Source organism: Crassostrea angulata, chromosome 1, assembly GCF_025612915.1.
Source record: "Crassostrea angulata isolate pt1a10 chromosome 1, ASM2561291v2, whole genome shotgun sequence".
Lineage (NCBI taxonomy): Eukaryota > Metazoa > Mollusca > Bivalvia > Ostreida > Ostreidae > Magallana > Magallana angulata.
Genome location: NC_069111.1, coordinates 19,294,160 through 19,310,801, shown reverse-complemented (window position 1 = coordinate 19,310,801; position 16,642 = coordinate 19,294,160). Strand labels below are relative to the sequence as shown.

At 34.3% G+C, this 16,642-nt stretch overlaps 1 protein-coding gene across 3 annotated transcripts; it reads left to right on the top strand.

Moving 5' to 3' along the window:
- Positions 1 to 151: 151 nt before the first annotated feature.
- On the top strand, positions 152 to 16,030 carry LOC128188100 (serine incorporator 3-like). Of its 3 annotated transcripts, none has more exons than XM_052858930.1 (13): positions 152 to 305; positions 707 to 871; positions 1,018 to 1,217; positions 1,395 to 1,474; positions 1,837 to 1,974; positions 5,310 to 5,386; positions 5,496 to 5,592; positions 10,342 to 10,428; positions 10,608 to 10,758; positions 11,196 to 11,269; positions 12,315 to 12,329; positions 14,703 to 14,850; positions 15,198 to 16,030. In XM_052858930.1, the coding sequence occupies exons 1-13, from the start codon at positions 285 to 287 to the stop codon at positions 15,334 to 15,336; spliced, it is 1,392 nt and encodes a 463-aa protein (XP_052714890.1). In that variant the 5' UTR covers positions 152 to 284; the 3' UTR covers positions 15,337 to 16,030. The 3 variants fall into 3 exon arrangements, with proteins under 3 accessions (XP_052714890.1, XP_052714880.1, XP_052714898.1); XM_052858920.1 differs by lacking the exon at positions 12,315 to 12,329 and adding an exon at positions 11,436 to 11,456; XM_052858938.1 differs by lacking the exon at positions 12,315 to 12,329.
- The last annotated feature ends 612 nt before the right edge of the window (positions 16,031 to 16,642 follow it).

The following is a 16,642-nucleotide window of genomic DNA, read 5'->3' as shown; positions in this document are numbered from 1 at the left end:
CTATAAGTTACTATCATATAATTTGTTAAGTATAACTGAAATTATTTTATTCAAGTTCGGAAATAAAAGATAGTCCGTGATCTTGATAAAAATATTTTTCCCTTCTCTGGAACCAAGTGGGTATTTTTTGGGTAAGTCTACGCATCTGCTATATTTAACCTGCGCCATTTCGTAAACAAAGCAGGAACCATTTTCTGACTAATCGAAAATCTGTCATATGACAGTGAATTAGTTCTTTATTTTTCAGATATTTGATTTATTTTTGAGCGGAGCAAGAAGACGTGATGGGCTGTATTATTGGCTCGGTTTGTATTTAATGTATTAGGTTATTATATTTGATGTGGCGTAAACACTATAAAATGATAGCGGAATGATTGCACCATTTCGACATAGGCACTGGAAATGAAAAATAGTTATCTTTGCGATAAAGGGATAAATGATTAATAGTAAACATGGTGAAGAAGTATATTATCAAGTGCTTTATGAGATTAATTTTGATGTTCACATTGGCACAAGAGAGAAAAAAAGGGGGGGGGGGGGTTATGGAACTAAATAAATAGATAGTTAATAGGAGTAAAAAGACTTAATAAGTCATTAATAATCCATTTATTCCACTATAAAAACATCTTTTAAGGATTTTATTTAAAAGTATACTTAATTTTGATACCTGTACTTACTATATAGACTGCTGTTCACTTTATTACAGTTAGCCTGCTGTTGTGGTAGTGCAGCCTGCAGTCTCTGCTGCGCTGCCTGTCCATCCTGCAAGAACTCTACAGCAACACGCATTGCTTACTCGCTCTTGTTGATCGTAGGAACAATCGTAGCTAGCATCTTCCTAGCTTCTGGACTGCAGACGGAATTAGAAAAGGTATAAAATACAAACTTGTAACTCTGAATGTTATATTTACATAGATGAGTCTTGAATCTCACAAAATTTCACATTAACAGAGTAATTTAGAATTGTAGGCCTACATATATTTATATTTGATAAAATAATAAAAATAAACTTTACAGATTCCAGCATTATGTAAAGATCTAAGGATAGACACCATCAATGTAAACATTCAAGACAAGGCCCTGGATTGCTCCGAAGTGGTTGGTTACCTCTCGGTTTACAGAATCTGCTTCGCCATGACAGGGTTCTTTGTATTGTTCTGTATAATCATGATCAATGTGAAGTCCTCCAAAGACCCTCGGTCTGGGATTCAGAATGGGTAAGATTATTACAAAACGAACCATGAATACTAAAGTCAGCCAAATGGGCAATATTATACATGTAATTCATTGTCATTTTGTGTCCAAAGAACCAAACAAGCCATGATTATATGAAATAAGAGTTATCATATATATGCTGACATCAAAGTGAATGACATTGTCTTCATATGTTTCAGATTTTGGGCCATCAAGGCTTTAGTGTTGATTGCCATATGTGTTGGAGCATTTTTTATTCCAAGAGGAGAATTTGGGATAGGTGTGTACCAATATAGTTTTATTTCCACATTTTTCAGCCTATGATGCATTACAGCCTATGATGCATTACAGCCTATGATGCATTACAGCCTATGATGCAGAATAAGATTAGATATATGTAACTAATGTTAATGGTCAGGTAGCATGAGGTTTTTTAAAGCAAAGAGTTGAACAGCAAACACATATAAATGCATGTATATTCTGTGATTGCTGTCTATACATTGGGCAATATTCAGGGGATAATCTAGTGCATATTTACTACCTATAATTAAATATTAATGAGAATCCTGTCTACATATATATGTTTACAAAAGATGAATGCCTTTTATAAAAAAGAATGCATATTTTTTATTTGATTGACAGCTTGGATGTATGTTGGTCTGGCTGGAGCATTCCTCTTCATCATCATACAACTGGTCCTTCTGATTGATTTCGCTCACGGGTGGGCCGAGAACTGGGTGGAGAAGTACGAGGAAACCGAATCAAAATGCTATTACTTTGGTAAGCTAGATTCTTCTTATCTCCCATGTAAAATTATGAATTTCTTGCATTGTAATTATTTTTCATTTTATGAGCAAACAGAAATTTATAGCGAGCGCAGCTCGCCGGTGCACAGCGCCGGCGCGAAGCGAGCTCTACCAACAAGGCGTGTGTGAATAGAAAATTCGGACTAGTTGCACATTCATTCAACAGATTTTTTTGGCGTCAGTAAATCGGACCAGTAATGCCTTGTTTTAATTGTCCCAGTACTTCCCTGTTACTATGGTTTCCCATTTCACACTCTCACGAGAACAAGATAAAAGACTATGTACATCATGCATTGTAAATAAAATAATTCCATTACATAAGACTAACAGAGTTGTTGTTCCTTCGAGTGACGTCACAATGGATTTCTTGCACATTCATCCCACAGAATTTTTCGGGGTCAGTAAATTTCGACCCACAATGCAATTTATCAATGTCGGACGATCTCACTAGACTTGATTCCTTCTCGCGAGAATCAAAGTAAAACTTTTGAGAAACAGATAAATTGTGTAATTTCAAGAATATCATGCTTTTTAAGTAAACAAAACAGTATATTTCACTTAGTTTTTTAGACGGTGGCTATAAATAGCCACGGTCTATTGCTACGGCCCTGATTGGAAGAGTATTTCTCACAGGGACCCTAACGGATAAGGAACGATAACTTTGTTAGGTATGCAGTGTTACACGCAATAAAACATAAATAAAAAATGTACATGTAAATGTATACATGTATAAACAAACAACATTTTATGATGTTTCAAAGATTTTCAGTTCAGATTTTTGTAAGCAAATAAGGGATTAAAGACATGCTGTAAAACGTCATATGGATTTCACGGCGTGTCAGCTCGTGTACTAGTATCTCTAATTTGCAGCAAACGCTAGCTTTTTTTGTGAGAAAAAACAATCGGTTCAACTCATACAATTTTCCATATACATGTACGTTTATGGTACATTGTGAACAGTAATGTAAGATATAATAATTTTGTTCACTTAACAGTTTCTGACGAATTTCACACTAAACTGAAATAACGCAATTTGATGAGCGAAGTACAATCTGTGACTTTAATCCATATGCGCCCGTCTCTGCTACTAGAGAACCTTTTCTTTGGATTTGGGGGATTTTTTCGCAAACAGATAACATTATTTACACATGTACGTAAATATCGCCCCTTTTGTTCTCAAATAATTTTTAACTCGCGAGTACATTATGTACAATTCTATTATGAGCTTTCTTCGATATTTGTTTCCATTTACAAATAGGCGAGCCTATATAAATGCGTCAGTTCGTTGTGACTCGCAATCGAAATACACACCGGTTAGAAAGTGTCATCACTCAACGAAATGCTACATCGGCCGTAGCGTATACATCCATGCTATGTTTGCTAGTAAACTTACAAGAAATAATATTATTTCTTGTAAGTTTACAAGAAAAGTTTAATGTAGCAAGTAAATTATGCGTGTTAAAGTATACTGAGAACCGATAAAATATACATGTGACTTTCCCAAGTTCATTCGAATGATTTGAATAAATCTATAGCTAAATACAATAAGACAAATGAACTTTAAAACGTTGATTAATGAAAGTGCCGCGACTGAATATTGTATGATAATTTTTTCTCAAATCTTTATTCACTTTCTTTGTGAGCAAATGGAAATAATCCACTACAGTCGAAGATAAAATATTGACTGACTCTTCTGTTTCATGATGACATGCATTCCAAAAGCAATACCAGTTTTATCAAACAGGTTCTTGCAAACCATTCCGTTTTCTGTACACCTAAATGTATAACTGACTATGAGGACAAAAGCAAGTGTGATGGTCCACAAGCGTGATGATGCAACTTTTTCCCCGTGAAGAAATTGAGAAAAAATGCTGTCGAGAGGGACAATAAACATACTACATGTATGCCCAAATAGTCAGTAAAAGCCTGATAAGTATTTTACATGCATCATACCAAAGCTTTATTTGTTCTCGTTACTTTGAGAAATCTACAATATCTTTAAAGCACTATAGTCCAATCCACAAGTTGTTCCCCTTTGCGGGGTCAACCCAAAGGTCAAAAGGGAAAAAACCAAAATTCCCCTTCTTTATACAATCAAATATTTGGGCGTACAGTGATGAAATCACTTTGGATTTGATTTATTCATTCAATATGTGGTGGCAACCCACATATTTAATGAGTCATTCAAACGGAGTTTTGATAGCAACTGATATAGATACAAACATATAGATACAAACTTCTATACTACAAACTTCTATACTATAAAGGCTTCTGTGATAAATCTATGGGTTTTCCCCAAAAGATGACGATAAAGAGACTGAACATTTGTAAAGTGTGGATTGTGAACACAACTACGATTTCCACATAATTATCCATGTGAGTAACTCACGACCAGTTGTGCTAGTACATGTATGAGTTGCTGGCTGTGGATTTTCGACATCAATAATTTCCATACATGTAATATGCCACTTTCAAACGGCGCCACCGTCTAACACTACATTCAGTACTTTGACTTTGAAAGACACTTGACCGACCTGAACTCTGACGTCACAATAAGGGGAAATTACTCTAAGTAGTTATTGTAAATCTGCTGAAATATAAATACCAAAATCTTCTCAAAATCTTGCAACAGGCACGTAGCATCGTTTTTGAAAGTGGGGAGTGGGGGGGGGGGGCCAGACTCATCCAATAAATCTGGACAAGCAAAAAAAAAAAAAAAAAAAAAAAAAGGAAATAAGACTTTCCCAAAATCTTCAAAATCCTAATCTGTGTGTGTGTGTGGGGGGGGGAGGGGGGGGGGGGGGGCTTGAGTAGTATATAACTTCAATCCTTATTTCCTTATTTTCATTAAATTTTTACATCCTCCAAAAAAAGTGGGGGGCCAACTCCATGATAATTCAATTTTTTATATGTATATTTTAAAAAATTAATTGCTGCGAGAAAAAGTGGGGGGGGGGGGCCTGGCCCCCCTGATGTTATGTGCCTGTGCAAAGCTAACGAATGGGGACATTTTTTTTTTTAAATAGGAAACAGTTGTAACTTTCTCTCATTTGGATGAATGCTCACATTTATTTTATTCACTATATAATTACAGTAATTTCCAGCAACGTTTTTTAAAAGGGGCGCGGCAGCATCATTCAAAAAATATTTACAAGCAAAATGAAAAAGAAATTCTCAAAATCAGGGAAATTCTAATTTCTAATACTTTTATTTTTATTGATTTATCATAACTCATTATTTGATCACATGCTGCGCTCGCCCCAACGGTCGCACCGTAAAACATATTAACTAACCTTGTTTTGCTTTTAGGATTGCTATTCTTCACTTTCCTGTTCTATGCCATTTCCATTGCGGCAGTTATCATGTTCTACATCTACTATGCAAATGTATGTACATTAATTACTGAATTTTAGTATTTTTAAGTGAAATTGTTTAGGTTTTTTTTAAACATTAAAGTCCTTTCATCATTTCAATGCTGTTGACTTTCTGTTACAGGGTGAAGACTGTGGGCTACATAAATTCTTTGTCAGCTTCAACCTGATCCTGTCTGTTGCTGTGTCAGTCATTGCCATTCTGCCAAAGATTCAAGATTGTAAGAATATCTAATTTACCTAGAAGATACAGATGGTACATTGATATGAATTTACATTATTTATTTATGCATTCCATGGGAAATAAGCTTTTTAGCTCACCTGAGCTGAAAGCTCAAGTGAGCTATTCTGATAACATTTTGTCTGTCGTCCGTCTGTCCGTCCGTCTGTCTGTCCGTCTGTCCGTAAACTTTTCACATTTTCAACATCTTCTCAAGAACTACTAGGCCAATTTCATCCAAACTTGGCACAAATCATCCTTAGGCAAAGGGGATTCAAAGTTGTGAAAATTAAGGGCCACACCCGTTTTCAAGGGGAGATAATTAGAAATTAATGAAAAATTTCGAGATATTTTCAAAAATCTTCTTCTCAAGAACCAGAAAGCCAGGAAAGCTGAAACTTGTGTGGAAGCATCCTCAGGTTGTGTAGATTCAAAGTTGTGAAATTCATGACCCCCGGGGGTAGGGTGGGGCCACAATGGGGGGTCGAAGTTTTACATAGGAATATATAGAGTAAATCTTTAAAAATCTTCTTCTCAGAAACTAAACAGCCAGGAAAGCTGAAACTTGTGTGGAAGCATCCTCAGGTAATGTAGATTCAAAGTTGTGAAATTCGTGACCCCCGGGGGTAGGATGGGGCCACAATGGGGTCGAAGTTTTACATAGGAATATATAGAGTAAATCTTTAAAAATCTTCTTCTCAAAAACTAAACAGCCAGGAAAGCTGAAACTTGTGTGGAAGCATCCTCAGGAAGTGTAGACTCAAAGTTGTGAAATTCATGACCCCCGGGGGTAGGGTGGGGCCACAATGGGGGGGTCGAAGTTTTACATAGGAAAATATAGAGTAAATCTTTAAAAATCTTCTTCTCAGAAACTAAACAGCCAGGAAAGCTGAAACTTGTGTTGAAGCATCCTCAGGTAGTGTAGACTCAAAGTTGTGAAATTCATGACCCCCGGGGCTAGGGTGGGGCCACAATGGGGGGTCGAAGTTTTACATAGGAATATATAGAGTAAATCTTTAAAAATCTTCTCCTCAGAAACTAAACAGCCAGGAAAGCTGAAACTTGTGTGGAAGCATCCTCAGGTAGTGTAGATTCAAAGTTGTGAAATTCATGACCCCCAGGGGTAGGGTGGGGCCACAATGGGGGGTCGAAGTTTTACATAGGAAAATATAGAGTAAATCTTTAAAAATCTTCTTCTCAGAAACTAATCAGCCAGGAAAGCTGAAACTTGTGTGGAAGCATCCTCAGGTAGTGTAGATTCAAAGTTGTGAAAATCATGATCCTTTGGGGTAGGGTGAGGCCACAAGGGGGGGGGGGTGTTAAAATTTTTCATAGAAGTATATAGAGTAAATCTTTAAAAATCTTCTTCTCAGAAACTAATCAGCAAGATGATTCTTTATAATTGTTAAGACTTTGGCTCCAGGACAATTCTTTGGCCTCACAAGAAGGTTCAGAGTTTGATGCAGCTAAATATCCCATATATAAACAATTGTAAAGGATCTTTTTGAGAACTGCAATACTCAACACGTGATATGACTATAAAATTGAAACAGGCAGCTATTTTTTCATTAGACTCTTTTTGTATTACTGTATTGAGTTTTTGCCCTTGATTTATTGATTCTTGATTATTTTAATTAATGCATCCACTGTTAACCAATTATTGTGATGATTATTTTTATACAATAATGAATATTCAATGTATATAAGTTGTTCTGCATAAGTAGTTTTGGGTAAGGCCGGATTAGTTTGTTTATTTTTGATTTCCAATTTTTAGATACTATGAATTATTTTAGGTCGGCACATATATAGGGACAGTGTCTATGACATTATTATCAACTGTTTGGGGTTAAACTTGAACAGATATGGATAGATTGAGTGGGTGGACACCCCTACACTATCTAATTTTCGTGGTTTCTAACCTATGATACAGAGTGTGCGGTCATTCCTGCCCTGTATCGCATTAATACAAGTGTGCTGTCATACCTGCTTGTGGTGGTTGGGGCGGAGCACTAGTGTATGGTCATCCCTGCTGGTGTTCTGGCCTTTCTGGCGCAAGTGTGCGGCACTCCCTGCTTGCGTTAGGTTGAGCTGTTGGCGCAAGTGTGCGGTTATCCCTACTTGTTATGGCTTACAGCCATCTAGTTGCTGGATAATCTCTACGGCAAAGAGTTCAGTTATCTGAACATGCGCAACAAAAAATAGTTCTATTCGAATGTTGCAAAGTTAACTGTTTGTCGTCATAATAAATATCTTTAAGCAAGATTATATTTTCCATATGTTATTATCACTTATGTTATTGTAACTAATATGAATTGACTTTATTTAAACAAACTCGAAATCTAACGCGAATGAATATTAGCTGCAGTGTTTTCCCTAGGCCGTTTTTGCATAGAGGTATAGGCCCCCGCCATGCATCACACAGTGCCGCCATGCTTTCCGCTATGCATACTTACATGTATTATAAGCAAAAAATTTTTTTCCAATTATTTCAGATCCTAACAATGTTAAGTAAATGTAAAGTTGTCGTTATTTCGTTCAATCTTCATAAAAACGTTTGCACCCGCAGACAGCGTCGCTAACTTCGATCGACATTGATCTCAGCAAGGGGGAAAGTGTTTAACGGTTAAAGAACTGAACTTATGATTGAGATCTATTGAAACTGGGATTATAAATCGGTAATAAATGCATAAATAGAGGGGCAATTATATTAATGTGCCTTCTTCGACACCTCCGCCATTATCGAATTTTGGGGATTTTCCAAGATCTAAAAATAGCACAATGTTCCCTCGATTGACTTACCTTGGTTGTGCTATGATTGAACTGTTGATATTGGAAACTTGAGACCAAATGTATTCAAATAAGAAAACAATATGCAATTAAGCTTGATTGCAAGTCATATACGGAAGCGATGTCACATTACTATAACATATAGACATCGTATAGTATGCCTCTGAAAATGACTGTGTACACATGTCATGTGAAGAGAGACTGACTGCAAAGTTATAGTGCAGTATTTAATTTTAATTAAATTTGGTGTCAAAACAAGTTTGCTGTAATTGCATAGTTCTGCCTGTTTCTTGCCCCCCCCCCCCCCCTCCAAAGAGTTTATCTATGTACAAAGGGAAAAAAATAAAACAGAAGGTGTTAGAACTGCCTTGTGAATCTATATTTCTTATAAAAGCTTGTGAAGGTCAGCCTCTTAAAAAAGTAGAAAAAAACAGAAAAATATTAATAAATATACATTTTTGAAATACAAATAAAATGGAATAATACTTATTGGTGTAGATTTCATGAGAATTCATTAATTATAGTACATAATATGCAGTACATTTCATCATTTGGTTATATTATTTTTACGCGCAGTGAGTTCGCGCTGGCTGTGGCGCTGTTACGTCGCACCGTGCACCAACTCTCGCGCAAGTTCATAGTGCGTAGGAATACAAGGTATACTGATATTTGAGAGCATGTTGGTTTTAAGTGTGTCCTATATACTGTGGTTTCATCAATATTCGCTGAATACCAATTTTCGTGGATTTCCTTGTTAAGTTGATCCACGAAACTTAATGTTCATTGAAGTTCAATTTCAACTAACATTTTGTATTGACAGGATCATTGGACACGAAATTACGTATCCTTGAAACTGTGGTTTTCAGAAAATCCACGAAATTTGATACCCACGAAAATTAATGAAACCACAGTAGTTGAATGAATTTACAATTAATATACTTCAGTCGTTGGATAAAAGAAAGAAACAAACTGTCTCATATTGGAGTTTGAGTCTGACATCATCATTATTATTTTATGCAGTCTATGATTTTCCTAAAAGCAATGGTGGTTTCAATCAATTGATAAAAGAGGCGTCTAGATTTCAATCCTGTCTGTTTCGGTCACTAAGGTTCGACCAATCAACAAATGGGGCATGTTGATATTGGTCCTGTTAGTTTTTATAGATCTATGAATTACATGTAGCTAGTTACGTTCTATAGAGCTATAAATAAACTAAAGTTTCCGTTAGAAATAGAGGGAATCATACTCGATCCATGTAAATATAGTCATATCAAACCCGTAAGCCATTATGGCCCTTCAGGCCTTTGATGTTAACGTTGGTACCTGTTAAGTTGTTTATTCCTACTTGCGTTAACGTTGGTACCTGTTGAGTTGTATAGGTGTGCGGTCATCCCTGCCTGCGTAATGTTGAGTCCCTATATATGTGCAGGAGCGGTGATTAAAGGCTGCTCTTGTAAATATTGGCAGCAATCAGGGCTATCCGAGTTCCAAGGGGGAAAAATGGATTTTATTTATACAGGATCTACATGTATTATTGTACATTATCCAGATTGTTTGTATTATGACTCCATTAAGCTGACTTTATCATACCTATTGTTCCTCAGGTGAGCGATGTGGCCCATGGGCCTCTTGTTGATGATAAAACCATTGTGTTGGAATCTCACATATGAAACAAACTGAATAAGATCTGAGTCCTGGCCAAAATACTTTGTCAAATTCACATCTAACAGAAATTTCACTTTTACAAAAAGATGATCTATAGCTGTGAAGGAAGACTGGGATAAAATAAGCTTGTTTTTTTTTTCCCAAGGACTAGATCCTGGATGCTCCCAAATAATGATCTGTTATTGTAGCTATGATAAATGTTTTATTTTAGAGAATCCAAGTTTTATTTTAATATGATTGAGATTGATTATAAAATGGTTTCCTGTACCGGTTGATATAAATTTGTTTGTTTTTTCAGTGAACCCCCGCTCTGGTCTCCTGCAGTCCTCTATTATCTCTGCTTACATCATGTATCTTACCTGGTCTGCCATGTCCAACAACCCAGGTAATTAATGCTGTAACTCAACAATTTCATCAGAGTCTTTTTCTTAGACAAGAGTGAGTCTGTTGTTTGGTAGATGTTTCTATTTGATAATTTTTACATGAATATGGACACATGGACAATAAACTTATTACAAGATGCTTTCTGAAAAAAAAATGACTATTTTGATGATACCATTGCAGATAGGAATTGCAATCCCAGCATTGAGACCATCTTTATAAAAAATAACGTAACTGGAAACCTCACCCCCACTGACTACGTGAAAGCTGACAACTTTGACTGGCAGAGTCTTCTTGCTCTGCTGATGTGGATCTTGGCTGTCCTGTACTCCAGGTGTGTGATGGGTTTAGTCCAAATGAATATTTTCATATTCAGCTATGTTAATTTTATGCCTAATAACTACCTTTTATCCCAGTGTTTGTTCATTCAAAATAGAACTCTTTATCATAAGAGAACCTATCAAAATATTATATCAGATTCATTTACAAATACTGTATAGTTTCTGTTCAGAGAGGAAAAGTGAAAGTGAAAGTTTTCCCAATCCTGAAAATAGCTAGACAAGTTTCAAGCAATGTTAGCTAATTCATGTTCAAGTCATTTATGAAATATTTGACTGGAATGGATATTTTCTTGCTTCTCCACAAATGAATTGTGATATATACATGTACCTCTAATGGTCTGTCCTTGCATATGAAAAATACTCTGTGTCTATTCTTGTACATGCATATTCCAGTTTATGCACTTGTTTATACTGTTTATACTTTTCACAGTATCCGCACCTCAAGCAACAGTCAAGTCGGAAAGTTAACCTTGTCAGAGAGAACTGTCCTTCAGTCTGATTCAGGTAAGTTTGAATTTGAAGAAATACACTGTACTTTTAATTGTTTAATTTTCCCCTCCAAAATGTTGTGAAATAGACAAGATATTTTTTATGTTTGTTCGATACATCATTATAAGGGTCTGGATCAATTTTATCATGTATCTTTAGCGAGATCTTGTCTAAATTTTAGGTGATGCTCCACTTGTTGATGGTATGAATATGAATGCTAAATTGATGTGAATGTTAGGATTTTAGAGTTTTGTTTCTAAAATTATTAGGAACTTTATTTTTTAAACTGTTTGGATTTAAGAAAGAAATTCAGTTCAAAGATTTCAAAAGTGCTATTTCGCATGCTATTTATTTATAAAAAGCCATGAACGTGCCATAACTTTCCTGTTGTAAATTAAATTTCCTTGCATATTTCACTATTCTCATTGCTTGATTTAAGAAGATAGCTTGCATCAGTCCATTTGCATTTGTTTTCATAGTGTATTTGTACTGAATTGTTTTTTTCACACATCCACTCACTCAGAGCTAATACATGTATCATTTGTACTGGTACCCGAATGTAAAACTGTTTCACTTGTTTCAGAATATGAAGTGTAATACACATTTAAAATTTCTAAAATGTACATGTACACAAACATGTATTTTTAACATATTGTTGAAAAGGCACGTATTATTAATTCTTATAATCTAAATAAATGTAGTTTTCGAACCAGAGTTCCTTAGGTTCATTTGCAGCCATGTTAGGTTTTCCTCATTCTCACGAGATTCAAATAAGTCTTTGTTGCCCCTGTTTCATCCATCAATAAGTGTGTATCTTCGATATAACTAAATTTGATTTGTTTTAAGTATTAAGAATAGATAGAAAGGGTGAATGTTACTTCATTTGATACTTCACTTAATTTTTAATACAGATTTGTATATGTATTTGTTATTTCACTTGGTTCGCAAGCTGGTATAAATAGATAAGATATAATAGATTGTCCTTGTTGCTCTTGCAATGCAATATGGAGTTTGTAATGCCATAAACTTAACTGTTTTTGTTGATAATTAATTGCGACAGCTGACAAGTACGGTGGTGAGTAAACAAGTGTGATTACTGTTCCTTAAATAATTTGATACTCCTCTTTTAAGGATAAACAGTTAACTATCTTTTACTTATTGTATGCAGAAAGTGTTGGTCAGGATTTTCATTTAAGAAACCTCCATACAATGCACACAGGGTTTCATTTTCAGGGTATTTTGGGCAGAGTCTAATTATAGATGAAAAGTGATCAGATTCATTGTTTTGTGAATTATAATGCATTGCAAAATTGAAAATGAGAACAAAATCATTAAAAGACAAAATATCTTAAATTCTATCATTACCTAGATAATTGACATGTTTTATGCATGTAAACTTGGTTTCTTTCATCATATTCTTCAAGATAGAAATCAAAAGATTGATATTGTATACAGGGAAATATTCACCTGCGTTTTATTTTTGGCCCCTTTCACCCTCGTTGTTAGCAGGAAAATTTAAGACTGGGCTATTGCCAAATTTTGTTCTTGCAAATAATATCTCTTATAACACAATTGCATCTGGGTGAATTCAAAATGGAACGAAACCGTTTGCAAGTGTAGAAGGGTGAAAATAACCCTGTATACAGTAATTACCTGGTATTTTCTTTATTTGATAATATTTTTTTTCAATGATGTAAAAATAACTTGGATATCATATTGTTATTTGAAATTAACGGTAATACATAATCTACGTCCAAAAACAACGATCTATTTGTGTATTGAGGTTCCTTATATTCTCCAATGTTTAAAAACTTAAGGACAACATTAGCCATAGCAAATTACCCATGACCCAGTAACAATTTACTAACTTCACTAAATGCATGTTTTAAACCAGTAACTGAAAATCAAATTTCCAATTCATGTAATGATAAACACAAATGCATGTATTTGAGATAATTATTAATGTACTGTATTGTGGTTTCAACAATATTTGTTCAACACGTACCTCTTCAATGGATTTGATGTTCAAATGAGAGATACATATATATCCAACAAAAATATCATTGTCAGCAAATTCACATATCTTCCCAAGTGTGAATTTCATATAAATTCCAAAAAAGAAATTAGAAATGAAACCATAGTATAATTAGTATTTTATGTGTTTTTGAAATTGTGGCTTTGGAAATTAGTTCAAATCTCTCTTGGATTTCCTTATGAAATTGTCAAGTAAGAAAGATGTTTGTAAAATTAATACAGAATTTGATATAAGTGAAAAGAGTGAAAACTTTGCAAAATGTAGAAACTTTTAGTATTATTTAGACTAGCTACTATGTTGACAGCTACCAAAGTCAGCCTTCTGTTTGATATTTATATCATGAATAATAGATATCATATAGCATAGTACTATTATCTTACATTGGAATATATGAACATACAAGTATTACATATAATTACACTGCCATAACCATCAAAGTTTAGACCACAGGGGCCAAGCCCGTTTTAACATTAATTTCAATGTAACCATAAATAATTAATGTTAAAACGGACTTAGTCCCTGTGGTTAAATTAGACATAAAAAAAATTGCCCCCCCCCCTCACAAATTTGAATGTTTCCATGGTGCTTTATGCATGCACCAGTACATGCAATCAAAATAATCACATGTATATGCACTGCACCCATATTACAATCAGAAGTAAATAATCATTTATGTTTGCTTTAATTTTTCTGTTTCTTCGAAACCTTATCTTGTCCTTTTTCATTTCATAGCTAGTAAATTAGAATTGCAAAGTTTAACTTAAAATTAATTAAAGATGGAATTACTATAATGATGTCTTCAGGAGACAAAATGGCTTCAATAATGATAGCTGTGATATTATGATATCTACATTTTCTTTATACCTGACAATTCTTTGATTGTTTATCGATTATTTTTCTTTAATTCAGTCTAGTTTACATGTAATCTGTTGTAAAATACACATATTGGTATTTGTCTGAATTAATTTTAGCAAGTTAATGTTTGGCACATGTAAGATTATGCTGTCTGGGATGTGAGTCTGCTCAATACAGGGGATACGAAAAATATTAAGATTTTTTTTCTGCAAGACTTATACAGTTAAAATGATAGTTTTAATAATTTAAAAACTCTATGAGGCATACTTTAAGAAGACAAATCAGCAAAAAATATTTATAATGTTGATGTCTACTTTCTTTTATGACTATTATATAATTACATATCTATACTAGTATATATAAATTTCTGTCCAGAAATAATAATAGGAACTTTTGGCATTATGAAAGAAAGAAATATTTCAATCATATTGAAATACAGGTAATATGGAATTCATATATTTAGATATTTTAACTTAACTAAAAATGTCTGCAAAGCTACGTCTCTTGGAGACATACTGCCTGGTAGATCCTGACTTTAGTGGCTGCTTTTGATTTCAGGTGCCTCTGATTCTGGAGATGAAGAGAAGGGTAAGCAGCATGTGTGGGACAATGAGGAAGACGCAGTGGCCTACAGCTACTCCTTCTTCCACTTCATGCTGGCCTTGGCCTCCCTCTACGTGATGATGACCCTCACCAACTGGTACAGGTAAGAACCATGTATCCCCCTCCCTCCACACTTCCTTTAATCTGGTGCAGAGACATAGTCCTATATATTCTTTATATGAATGTGTTTAGAGTGTCGAGGGAAATAACTCTAAATAAGAGTGTCAAGGGAAATAACTCTAAACAATTCTTAAAAACATAAATTAAGATAATCCTAGGCATTCCTCATTTTTTATATCATCAGGATTTTGCCTCACATCAGAAGATAAAACACTTGAACTCTGTAGACATGTATTGCTAAATATGCATTATTTCCTTAGATTTCTTGTTCTGATTTTTTATGGACAGCTATAGATTTAATTAATACATAAATTAATTCATCTTTTGCAGTCCAAGCTCTGACTTCAAGTCTCTGAATGCCAACATGCCTTCTGTGTGGGTCAAGATCGTGTCCTCCTGGGTGTGTGTGGCCCTGTACGTGTGGACCCTGGTGGCCCCCATGGTTTTGAGGAACAGAGAGTTCAGTTAAACTGACAATACCCTCTGTTAGGGGAGAACAAAGCTCCTACTCTTGATTAGGAGACCAAACGAGCACATTGGTCAATGCCAAAGTGTAAAATGTAGAAATTAACTGTTTAAAAAACTTGTTCTCCATTTCTTTGTTGTGTTTATTTGATCACTATTTTTGATTTGATTGCAGTATCCAGGCACCATATATTATTTGTATCAGAAATTGGCTAAAATCAATGGACCTTAATTTTTTCACCAACTATTATCTTTGATGCTTTCTGATGGTTTTGGGATTAAAGTAAATACTAGTAAGGACTAAGATACATGTATATGCTATTATTCTAAATCCAAAAATCGGATATAAATTTATAAAAATTATGAATACTTCTGTATATAAACAGAGAAAATTAAAATATTTGTTACCATCAATATTAACCATGTTGTCCAGAACATGTAATTTTATTGCAATAGCTTCGTAAATGGGTTTAATTTAAAACATTGCTTGAAATGTGTATTACTTTATTTTGTCATTTGCTAACTTCTATTTTGAACTTCATTGCATGATTTGTATTTTCATTTCCAACTGCATTTGTACATTTTCATGACACATCTTTAAATATTAATTGTCCTCTGTATAGTAATTTGTTCATGTTGATGTTGTAAAATATGCTAATTTCGTAAATTTTTTACCAAAAATAAGTTTTAATTTAATACATGTAACAAAATACATTTACTATTAGGCAAAAATACATTAAGATAAACCATTGGTAAATATGATAAGTCTTGAATCTTTTATTGAACTTGGTTTGGTTACTGCTTCATATGTATCTGCCTTGTTTTAAGAGATTAATATATGTGTTTCCTCTTGTTGACACAAGTTAGAGCAATATATAAAGAAATGATTTACAGTCGGATACATACATGTAAATGTACCATGAAGCAAGTGAAATTTTTTTGTTAAATTTATTCTGTGATCTCAAATAACTTTTGAATTTAAACAAATTTTCCTGAACATCATTTAGATATAGTCTTTTAGTACACGGCAGAATATTCTATATACTCTCTGGCTTAAAACGATACACACCAAACTACTTGTTGTAGCTTCTGTTCATAAATCTGTGATATAGATTATTTCAAATAAACATCATTTTGTGTCTTATATACAGCTCTCTTTTATTCTTTTTAAGAAAGTACAGGTTCAAGTGTTAACCTCTGAAGCATTACAGAAAACAATTGGACCCAAACATACCCCCCCCCCCCCCCCCAAAAAAAAAAAAAAAAATGATTCAGATGTTTGCTGCTCTAGCACCCAGTATGTAAAAGTA